Source organism: Tasmannia lanceolata, unplaced genomic scaffold (assembly GCF_043159265.1).
Source record: "Tasmannia lanceolata isolate RefF3 unplaced genomic scaffold, GAP_Taslan_0.1 ptg000015l, whole genome shotgun sequence".
NCBI classification, from domain to species: domain Eukaryota; kingdom Viridiplantae; phylum Streptophyta; class Magnoliopsida; order Canellales; family Winteraceae; genus Tasmannia; species Tasmannia lanceolata.
Window position 1 is genome coordinate 36,910,228 of NW_027518692.1, and position 12,246 is coordinate 36,922,473.

The window sequence follows — 12,246 nt, forward strand, 5'->3', positions numbered from 1 at the left end:
AGGTATTATGGTCTTCAACTCTGCATGAAAAATGGGCTGTTTTAAGCGGCTAGTTCAGTAGTTTATGAAAGAACCCAGGAAACAAATATACCTGCAAACCCAAAGAGGATTTTGGCAACTTTCAAATTCTTGTCTTCTCAGATTAGTCCAGACTCAGGCCCTCAAAGTCTTAGGACTATATTATAAAGATTTGGAACTGCATATGTATCATTCTATTAAAAAATTTATTATCAGATATTTTATTGAAAGAAAAGATGATAGAAGGGGCTGAGATTGCCCCACACAGAAGGGACCTATTTGCACCCTCGTTAACATATCGGCTGTAACAAAATGAACGATGCTCTTACTACTCGCCAACCTCCCAAAAATCACAAGATGAATCACGACCAAAGAATGTTCAGAGTCTCCAAGTTGATTGTTTCTACATCCTTTAAGAAGATTCAAGGTTGAACCTTGGAATACACAATGAATGCCAAACTAACTAAGGACCACAATTCAAACCTTTTGAGCCTCCATACAACAGATTTCTCTTCTCCTTACACAATCATACAAATGTTCACTAATCTAAAGTTTTTTTTTTTTTTTTTTTTTTTTTCACCTAGTCTAGAATTTTGAACTTCCATCAGTGTCATCCAGAAGAAATCCTGAACACTACGTGGGAAAGGTTCCTCACAAACTCTAGTCACAGGAGAAACGGAGTCCCTCCCACCCACCCCCCCCTTCCAAAAAAAAAAAAGTGGGCTAAAAAAGACTTGACTGTAAACTAATCTTGGTAACTGTTCGACGAAATGCCCAAGAGAGGTGCATTCTAATATCATCTATCTCGTAATGAGGCCAGATGATGCATTAGGAGGAAACCAGAAGTCTATAGTTCCTCATTTTGAAATGATTTAGTAATTTCAAGTGTAGAAACTTATATCTTGGGAATGTTTTTGACAAAACGCCCAAGAGAGATGCATCCTTAAAGATGTCTATGTCATAATAAGGTCACAAGTACAGATGCATTAGAAGGAATTCTAAAGGAAGCTCTGTACTTCCTGGAGTTGAAATGAAAACATAAGAAGAACAAATGGAAAACACCTTTTATTAATGGCATGTAAAAAAACTTCACAAAGGCACTTTATTGAATTATAAGTAGTCTGCTACGACAGTTGTATATGTTTCTTCACATCCTGTTCTCGTCAGCCGCGGCGAATGTATAGCTTCCTTAGCCAAAGAAGCCTATTTACAAAGACCCCAGACACAAATCCAAGCGCAGCACTCGATCCCACAAGTGAAACCGCCGTGCAAACCAGCATGACGAACGATTCCTCCTTCGAATTCATGTCCGTACAAGCCATTGCCAACTCGATCCCAGCAAATAACAGTAACACCCCTAACAACCCCACAGGGAATTGATCCAACAACTTCACAATTGAACTCCCCACTACAATTCCCAGCACCAATTTAGCAGCACCCAAAATGGCAACACACCCACCACTCCTCCCCCCAAACTTATACTGCCCTGCAAGCCCGCCCGCCCCATGACAACATGGCATTGCCCCAAACCAACACCCCACTATGTTCATCAACCCCACACTCACCGACACCGAAGTGGCCGAAAATTTCTTCTCTGGGAATAAATCTGATGACAATTTACACACAGCAATCACTGAATTCAAAACAGAGAGTGGAATTTGAGGGATAGCCCCCTTCACAAAACCTTCCTTCCATGCATGCCTAGATATCTTAACAAGCTGCACACTAGAGGGCCCAAATTCAATCTCTTTCAACACACTAGTCCTCCTTATAATAGCCAAAACCACACCCAACAAGAAAACAATAAAAGCTGAAGGAAGAGACACCAAAATTCTCCAAATCCTACCCCTTTTGACCCTTGACTCACCATGTAAAACCCCATCTCCCTCATCTTCGTCACTCTCCTCTCCCACCCCATTAACAATCACTATAAAAGAAGCACAAACAATAGCCAAAACCAACCCATCTAATCCAAACCAAGGCCTATTTCCACTAGACTTCCCTTTAGAAAAGTTTTGAACATTCCTTACATATTTAACAGCCGTTAGAGCAAAAGAAAGGCCTTGTGAGAGCTGAACTCCTCTAACAACAGGCAAAGGAATGATACGGTATACAAACTCCATCAAACCTGTGATACCCAGAAGAAGAAGAATCCCAGCCGTCAATATCCCGGAGGCCATGATCTCCGGGATGCCGAAATCTTGACCGTTGGAGATGGCAACGGCTGAGATCGCCTTCATGGGTTGAACGGGCATGGGAACGCCGTAGATCATGCCAGTGACAATGTTGTAAATACCGGTGAATATAAGGGTGGTTCCGAGATTAAGGTCCTTGGCTAATGTCAAGGCCATGACTATGGGGATGTAGGTTCCCAAATCGCCCATGGCTCCGTTGAGCTCTGCCCATTTTGATCGGAAAACCAGGTTGGTTTTCACCTTGTTTAAGAACTTGGTCGGAAAACCGGATACCGGCGGAGATTTGCTGGATTCCGACGGGTTTTCTGGTCTTTCGCCACGTGGCACAGAGTGACCTTGGCCGTTCATGGTTTGCAGAGGTGGAGAAAAACTGCGGAGGAAGGTGATTCTTATATAGGGAAATGATTTCAACGCTCCAATGTTTTGATAAACATGCGCTCACTTGTTTGTCGTGTAGTATTTAAAGGGTTTTAAGAGCTTTTTGAGAACCGTGATATCATCCTTTAAATACTACACGACAAACAAGTGGAGCTCATGTTTATCAAAACACTTTGAGCGAATAAATCATTTCCCTTCTTAGCTGGAAAACCTAGACCCGGATCGGAAATCTGATCTGTAGCTGAGTCGAGTCGACCAGGTAACTACGTGGGTCAACTATGAATTCAAGTAAATATTTTCAAAGCAATTGTTTTTTACATATGAGAGTAAGAAAATTCAGAAAACTCATTACCAAATTAGAAAAAGAAAATAAAATGGCCTGATTTTCTTCAATGGGCCAGTTGACCGACTCGGTGCAAACTCAGTGTGTGGAATATTATGACCCGGTTTCCTGTACGAGTCAGGGGTTTCCAGCCATGGGGTTCTTTTGATAAGCGGAAGGGAATCAGAGGCGAAATATTGGTGGGGATTGGAATCAGATACTTTCTCCATTTGCTAATGGGAAATGATAACAGCACAGTCATATATATTTTGATATTTTCACAGACCATCTTGTCTTTTAGTATTTAAAGAGCTGTCATGTCTCATGAGGTTATTAAAGCTCTCTAGGAGCTAATCAGAGAAGAAAAGACAGTTGGGTTTGTGTAAATATCAAAATATGATAACATTTTCCTTGTTAATTTTTGTAGTTTTATTTTATTTCAGAGAAATGAAATTCTGCAAGGCCCTGTTCAGTTGCGCGGAGGATTCGGAAACGGAAAAGAAAAGGAGCTCAGTTTCTGTGGATTCACTAAAAAAGCGACGTTTTGTTAGGCGGATTCGGAAAGCGCACAGAAAAGAAACTGCTTACGTGGAATCCGTAATATCTACATGTCTAAGCCCTTTCCGAGAGAAAAAATCCGACGAAAACGCACGGATTCGACTCATTTTCCGCGACTAATGCACCCGGTTTTTGTCTTCAAACGAAGAAAAGAGGAAACGAAGCCCTAGAAGCTCGTATTTGCTGGTTCTTTCCCCTCTTCTTCGTCTCTGCTGGTTCTCTCCCCTCTCGTTCGTCGTCGGCAACCGTCCGTCGCCGGTACTCTCTCTTCTAGCCTCCTCTCTTGCTCTCTCTACTCTTTTGCTCTCTCTTTCTCTCTCTCTCTCTCTGCCATGTTTTCTTTTCTATTTTTTCATAAACCCTCAATCTGTTTGTCTTCCATTGTTTTGATTTTTTTTGTTTAGATTGGAGGATTGTGAGAAGAAGTAGGGGTTTGGGTTTGGGTTTGGTCTAATAATCATGTTGTTGGAGGATGTGTTTTAGGGTTTGTTTGTGATTAGGATCTGAGAACGAATTTCTCTCTCAGAAGAAAAGGTGAAGAATTTAAAAAATGTGGAAATAGAGGATTTTGTTTTCTTTTCGTGTGTTTTTTTCTTCTTATTCAACAGTGAGGGGAGAAAGTGAGAAATAGGAAGAGAATATGACTTACAGAGTATTTTTGCTGTTTTGGAGCATCGGCAAACGTGAACAGGTGGGGGGAGAGAGATCCGATCGGTTTCTGATCGACTTTATATTTTTTGAAGAGTTTTTGGTTTTTCAAGAAACCCCCAATCTTTGTCTGCCATTATTTGCAAAATTTTTTTAGATTGGGGTTAGGGTTTTTTGTTTTCCAAAAAAATCCCAATCTTTGTCTGCCATTGTTTTAAATTTTTATTTAGATTGTGGATGGGTTTCTGGTTTTGCAAAAACCCCCAACAACAACCTGTTAAAAAACATAACATGGGATTGTTTTTTTTGGTTTATGGGTTTCTGGTTTTGCAAAAACATAACATGGGATTTTTTTTCTTTTTAATCAACTGTAAAGTCCCCTTGATATTTCGTCCAACAACAACCTGTTCAAAAATAATATTCATAGTCCTTGGAAAAAAAAATGAAGGGCTCTGCCCTGATTATGCTTATTTTTTGCTGCTGACCTCATATATAAAAGTGTTGTAAAATAACATGGGATTGTTTTTTTCTTTTTAATCTGTAAAGAGAGAAGAAGGTATCTGGGTGTATGCCATTGATGAAGAAACACAGATGCTTGGTTGGTATGGTTTTGCAGGTGGTTGGTATCCTCATTTGAGCTTCCTCTTCAAGAACTGTTCCATCATTTGCAAGGTAATTAATATTCATAGTTAATTTTTTTTCCTTCCATGTGGTAGATAAATGTATTTTAGGTAGATGTGCTTGCATGTAATTGGATGGATGGATGGTTTGTGGTGGTATGGTTTGTGGATGGATGGTTTGTGGATGGGTGGTTTGTTGAGGGATGGTTTGTTTATGGAGGGAGGGTTTATGGATGGATGGATGGTTTGTGGTGGTATGGTTTGTGGATGGATGGTTTGTGGAGGGGTGGTTTGTTGAGGGATGGTTTGTGGATGGATAGGTTGTTTATGGAGGGAGGGTTTATGGATGGATGGATTGTTTGTGTTTGTCTTGTTTATGATTGTGTTATGGATGGTTATGGATGGATGGATGGTTATGGAGGGATGGGTTGTGGATGGATGGATTGTTTATGGATGGATGGATTGTTTGTGATTGTCTTTAAGATGCCCTGTTTTTTACTTTGTTGTCTTTTTAATTAAGTTATTGACTACTTATTTAGAGTAAGATGCCTCGTCGTCCTACAAGGAGGAAGAATGAGTTGATGCGTAGAGCTGAGTTAAAGCGTAAGAATGAGTTAGTTCGGCAAGCAGTCGCACTACTAATGGCTGGTGCTGCTGCCATCTTAGTACTTTGGAAAGAGTACTATGAAAAGTATCTTCTCAGAGGTCCCTATGAAAGCAATTACTTAACGCGTCGTACGTTCATATCTTTTGTCATCGATTCAGATGAACATTGTCATAACTTGCTACGGATGAACGTCAGCTGCTTTCGTCAATTTGTTGAAATATTTAAACGGGCGGGAACCCTAGAAGATACAATCCATTGTAAGGTGGAGGAGCAAGTTGCCATCTTCTTGCATATTGTGGCACATAATCAGAGGGTTAGGACTATTAGAGCATGTGCTAGACGTTCAGGGGCAACTGTTTCGACGTATTTCAAAAAGGTACTAAAGGCAATTTTGGGTATGCAAGATTTCTTCATCAAACCACCGACAGGTGAGACACCATCACAAATTGAGGGGAATCCTAGGTGGATGCCATATTTCAAGGATTGCATCGGTGCAATAGACGGGACATACATACGTGCTAAAGTACGTATTGAAGACAAACCTGCCTACTTTTGTCGTAAGCATTTTATAGCTCAAAATATTTTGGCGGCCTGTGACTTTGACTTAAAATTCACGTATATCCTAGCCGGATGGGAGGGTTCGGCTTCCGACTCGAGAGTGTTAGCGGATGCATTAACAAGGGCTGACAAGATTCCACTTATTCCAGGTACATTGTATATGACATAGTTACATTCTAGTAAACAAGTTCCCACTTATTACTAGTTGCTGATATATAATATTTTTTTATTTGTAGGAAAGTTTTACCTCGCCGATGGCGGGTACCCTCTCTTACGACATTTCATTACCCCGCATCGTAAGACCGCATACCACCTAAGTGAGTGGAGTGGGCGGCGTCCACGGACTAGTAATGAGTTGTTCAATCATAGACACTCGTCCTGTCGAAATGTCATTGAGCGCACATTTGGCGTCTTGAAGAAGCGTTTCAATATTCTTAATGAAGAACCAATGTACAGTATCGAGAAGCAGATTGACATCTTCTTAGCATGTTGTTGCATCCATAATCATATTCGGCGTTTAATGCCTAATGATGCAATACTAGAAGATGTGGACAACTTTCTAGCTAGACAACTCTTGCTACAAACTGTGGAAGATGAGGACATACCACGAGATCCTCCTGAATCAAGGGATGATGACAAAAGAGCAGGAGAGGAAATTAGAAACACGCTTACCACACAGATGTGGAATGATTTCAGTAGACATCATTGACTCTTTTATTGTTTCGAGTAACTTTATTATGTTCTGATGGTTGTATGTGTGTTTATTCAAGTAACTCTGTTGTTATTAGTGTCATGGATTAAAATTTTGCAGGAATATAGTAGCTACTTGTTTTGGATGATGTATGCTGTGTCTTTTGATGGTTGTATGTGTATTTATTCAAGTTGTTATACATCTCAGGTTGTTATATGGATGTATGACTCCTAACGAACATATATGTGTATATTGAATCAGAATGACAAGTGCACCACAAACCTCGCAGAAGAGGGGGAAGAATGTCATTTGGAATGACCAAATGGACAAGGTGCTCGTAGATACCCTTCTAGTTCAAATCGCAGAGGGGTACAAAATCCCAAATGGTTTTAAGGATCATGCTTATGTAGCTGCGGCCACTGCAATGAATGCCTTTTTCAACCTCCAACTGAATAAGGAGCACATTAAAAACCGCATCAAGACTATGAAAGAAACTTATAAGAGTGTTTGCATCATCCTGAGTAGAAGCGGTTTTGGTTGGGACAATGAGACCAAAATGGTCACCTGTGAGAGAGAGGTCTACGATGACTACGTCGCTGTAAGAAACACTTCCTCTCAAGATACAATCTTCTTATAGTAATATCATATCCAATATCTTCTTATTTTTTATGCTCCTTCTCACAGGCTCATCCAAAACATAAGAAACACTTCACTACCCATCATGTTTTGCATGACGATATGTGCAAAATCTTTGGAGATGAGTCCGCGAAAGGGGCCGGGGCTAGGACGCGTGAGAATCCAAGCATAGCAAGTTCGCAGCCAGTCAGTCTTGATGACATTGGGGATGACTTTGCAGATGACCATACCCCCATGTCTCACCACCCACCATCTCCAGAAGCAGATCCTACTAATGGTGGTAGTGAGACATCTCCCTTAAGACGAGATGGTACCAGACGACAGAGGTCTCGTCAGGGTGGGGCACATTTGGATAGTATGTCGCGTATCTCAACAAGCATGGACAAGGTTGCTGATGCCCTCACAGGTGATCGTCCCCCTGCTTACCTTGCACAGCTTCGCGAAGCTGTTAGAGGGGTTGGGGGTTTTTCGCAGGATATCTTGTTGAGGACCACGGAGTACCTCACAATAAATCCATCTCAGGCGCATCTTTTCATCATGTACGAGGAGGATGAGAGGAGGTCGTACATCCGAAGGAAGATGGCTCGTTTCATCAGGCAACAGATGGATGATTGAGGGTGGTTATGGTGGTAGTTACTATTATATGAACAATGCTTTTTATGACACTTTGTTGTATTTTGGATGGTGGTTATTTATTTTGGATGTTCGTAGCTATGGTGGTAGCTTTTATTTTGGATGTTAGTAGTTATGGCGGTAGTTATTATTATGTGTATGAGATCTTTGACATTTGGATGGCGGTTAATGGCAGACGGTGCATATTTTCTATTTCGACATTTGGATGATGCTTTGATATCTTTTCATCGAAAATATGTTGTCTTTTTGTTAGGTGAGTATGGGGAAGCAGAAGTACTATGCTGTCTTTAATGGCAGGAGGCCTGGGATTTACTACAGTTGGCCAGAGTGCCATGAGCAAGTTGACAAATTTAGCGGAGCATGCTACCGCTCATTTGGGACGTTGGCGGAGGCTCAGTCACAACTACACGCATATTTAGAGAGAGCCAGGTATCGGAGCAGCGAAAGGGTTGAGGAGGTAGAGTTGCGAAATGAAAGGGCAGAGGTGGTGCCACAGAGGGTGTTACCATGGGTTTCCCTCTTTCTTGTTGGTTCCATTATATTGCTTTTAAAATCAGCTTCTTAAGTTTTTTTGAGTAATTTTTTGTATTAGTGGATTGTTTGGTACACTTAGGGGGCATAACTTGCTTTCCATTTCCTGTAGGAGCTTGTGTACAGACATGTAGTAGGCATTTGGCTTTGTATAAGTTCTTCTCTGTCAGCAATGGCCTTGTATAAGTTCATACAGATAAGATATGCTCCAGGGTTATGACATACTTACACATGGTTGGGATTTATATTCTCCTAGCTTTTGTTTTCTGTTCTTCATGAGTTATGATTAACTAGGCTGTGGAATTCGTGGCTGGTATCTGAATTCACATTATCAAGCTCTTAAATTGTTGGTCATGTAGGAGAAACATATGTTATTATTTTTTAAATATTGACTTAACAATGCTTTTCTGTAAACAGATTAAGCCAAATCTAACGTGAATGGAACTGTACAGGATGCCATCCTCTGTAGCTTATCTTTTGATGATGTAAGCCATTCATTTGATGTCCTCACCATAGATGGGCCTTGTCCCAAATCTCAACAGTTCAATTGTAATGTACAGGATGCCATCCTCTGTAGCATGCCATTCTCCGTGTGCTGCATTCCTAGACACTTCTTTCTTAGGCCTAATCAACTTATCATGTTTCTGGGTCTAATGCATGTAGGTTAAAATGCTTCACTATGATGATGGTTTTGTATTGTTGGATTCATATCTTGGCACAACAGGTTTTGTTTCAAAGATGGGATATTGTTGGAGCAGATATTCTTTTTGGATCACAGACAAAATGATTTAGTGGCAAAGATACGAATATAGCTATTTACATGCTATTTTCATCCTTCTATGTGATCTGGGACACAATTTTGTCAAAGGCTCAGGATCTATTTCAGTTCACGCCATAGTTCTGACTGGTGGATTGTATACACCACATTCTTGAAGTCTGATGCATAATCATAACTTTTTTATCCTAGAATGGATGTTTGTTTCTGTATACTGGAGTCATGTATGATGGCTATTTTCTTCAGGCAATCAAACAGAGTTCAAAACCTTGTGCAACAATTCCCCTTTCTTTGTTTCTTGAATTGAGAAGTAAACCATATATGCGTTAGCCTCATATGGAGCAATAATGGATTCAAATTTTTCTGAACTCATAAGTTGAATTGGACAGTTACACTCGGGCAAGAATGTTGGCCCAATGAATGGAGTTGCAACCTTCTGAATGCTGAAAAGGATGCAGTTAAAACGGCTTTGCTAATTGAGGGATGCAGGCAAATTATTTTGTTGCCCACTTGCCTCATTATTATTTTTTATCTTGGTTTACCTATACCAAAAATAAGACTTCATTCTAAACTTGGCAATTACAAGTAAGCAGATCGTTTGTACATAATTTTAAATATGCCCTGGCTTACGGAACTACCCTCATTTTTTTTCCACTTCCAAATGACAGTGAGAAACACTAAAAAGGGGAAAATCAATCTTACTATCAACGGTAAAAGTGAGATTTGGGTTTCATAGCTTACCAAATCAAGGGCGTTGAGGCAAGGTCATACTATGGTTCCCATTTGGATCAGCGGAACCTATCACACATGAAAGGCAAAAGTGGGGCCTATTAATGTCGTTTAGGAAGGAGCATAACAATCTGTTTTTTTTTTTTTTTTTTAGCAATTTCCAATGACTAGCAATACCATTTTATAGAAAATGATATTTCCACCACTTCTGTGATGTTTCTTTTCCGTTTCCCTGACAACTAAATGCACATTCCTGTTGTTTCTTTACTGTTTCTTTTCCGTTTCCTGGCAACTGAACGCGCACTCTTAGCAGTTTCTTTTCCTTTCCATTTCCTTCTGCCACGTCATTTCCGTTTCCTTTCCGTTTCCTCCGCGCAACTGAACAGGCCCCAAGTGTTTTAATAATAACACTCCTATATTTTTAGGGAAATGATTTCTGCACTCCAATGTTTTGATAATCATCCCCTCCAAGTTTTGTCGTGCAGTATTTAAAGGGATGTGAGAGGAATATTACTGTTCTCAAAAAGCTCGTAAAGATGTTTGCCCTGCACGACAAACATGTGGAGCGCATGTTTATCAAAACATTGGAGCACTGAAATCATTTCCTTATTTTTATTTTACACTTTCTAGTTAGTTGTTAACGTCTATTACAATTCTAAAAAGAGTGGCTTTCGTGGGCTTGGCGGCCTCCCTACGATATTTTCTTCCAAAAATCTTATTAACAATTTAGTAGAGATGCTGTAATATTAGGGATGTTAATAATGGACCCAAAAGATCCGAAATAGTTAGCAAAACATGATCCCTCAAAAAGACGAGACCGCAAAAATTCGAGTTTAATTCCGCAGAGGTTCGAAAAACATAGTAAAAAAATGGAAACAAAATGAGTTTAAATTTTTGTCATTTACAAAATATGGTGGGGGTAAATTTGGAAAGTTAGCCAAAAAAACGTGTTTAAAATGTTTAAGACGCTTTTTAAACTTGTTTAAAATGTTTGCCTAAAAAAACAGGAGTTTTTTTTACTGTAAAAGTTTTAAACTGAGGTATTAAACGGCACACCAATAAAACATGTTTTTTTTTTAAACAGAGTGCTGCTAACTATGATCCTGACCAAGACATAGGGGGATTCGATCCAAGCCTATTGGTTGACATGCTATGTAATATAAAAATAGAAGTGTCATTATCAAAACAAGTTAGTTTCGATGCCAAAAGGTTTATTGCAAATTTTAAAACTTGCCATTTCTCTAAGTAGAGACATCACTCTAATTGTTTTACTTAACAAAGTTGAGATTTCTAATAAACCAAAGGGGTGTAATCAAATGATCATAATGAAAAGCGACTCTAGTGCCTTTGGATCTTCTACAATACAATAAATAAATAAACCGTACACTGAAATTTGGTGTATGACGATTTTTCCTCCGCCTGTTGATCAAAATATTGGGAATATGTCGTCTCATTTCCGTTGACCAGCAACAGAGAGACGTACAAACACCCACAGTGCAAGTTTTAGAGAATGGTTGTCCCTATCTGAGTGGTGGCCCACCGATTGCATGGCTTAAATTGATCAATTAATTTATTAAAATACTCAAAGATGGATTAATACACAAGACTTCGGTATAAATCTCATCATAATGCATAAAGGCTACCGCCATTCCATTCATTATTAAATTTTAGACATATTGGACACTAAGAATGAAGGAAATTCTTAGTTTCTCCTTGGAAAATGAAACTTTCCATGTCAATTAGGGTTCATGCACTGCATTGAAATTTAAGACATTCTTATCTTCCAGCTTGTCCTTTTCTCCAAGAACATATATTCGTTTTGGGTTGATCCTTAACCTTCCTATCTGAAAGTTAGAGGGTTGATCCTAACCCTCTATCCCTAACCCGGATCAACCTATGGAAATCGTTTTTGGGCACAACCTATTCAGACTGTGGCCCATCTAATGGACGGTTTGGATCATCCTATGGTGCAGGCCATACGGTACTCTGAAGAAAATGAGGAGTGCCCTCATCAAAATACAGTAGTGTCGATAACATTTCCCTAAATAAGTATACAATGAAATTTGGTATATGAGAATTTTTCCTCCTCCAAGTAATCAAAGTATTGGGAATCTGTCCTCCCATTTCCGTTGACCAGCAAAAGAGACAACTACAAACACCCATAGTGCAACTTTTTTTATTAGGGAATGATTGTCCCTGTCTGAGTGGTGGCCCACCGATTGGATGGCTTAAATTGATCAATTAATTTTTTAAAATACTCACAGATGGATTAATGCACCAAATTTTGGTATAAATCTCATAATACATAGAGCCATTCCATTCTTTATTAAATTCTAGAAAGTTGGGA

General features: G+C 39.6%; 2 protein-coding genes across 2 annotated transcripts; one reads left to right on the plus strand and one right to left on the minus strand.

Annotated features, from left to right (window-relative positions):
* Positions 1-1,068: 1,068 nt before the first annotated feature.
* Positions 1,069-2,587, minus strand: LOC143845403 (molybdate transporter 1-like). Its single transcript, XM_077353725.1, has one exon. The coding sequence runs from the start codon at positions 2,559-2,561 to the stop codon at positions 1,182-1,184; it is 1,380 nt and encodes a 459-aa protein (XP_077209840.1). The 5' UTR covers positions 2,562-2,587; the 3' UTR covers positions 1,069-1,181.
* Positions 2,588-6,897: 4,310 nt separating this feature from the next.
* Positions 6,898-7,847, plus strand: LOC143893044 (uncharacterized). Its single transcript, XM_077397993.1, has 2 exons — positions 6,898-7,193; positions 7,280-7,847. Exons 1-2 carry the CDS (start codon positions 6,918-6,920, stop codon positions 7,844-7,846), a joined length of 843 nt encoding a protein of 280 aa, XP_077254108.1. The 5' UTR covers positions 6,898-6,917; the 3' UTR covers position 7,847.
* The last annotated feature ends 4,399 nt before the right edge of the window (positions 7,848-12,246 follow it).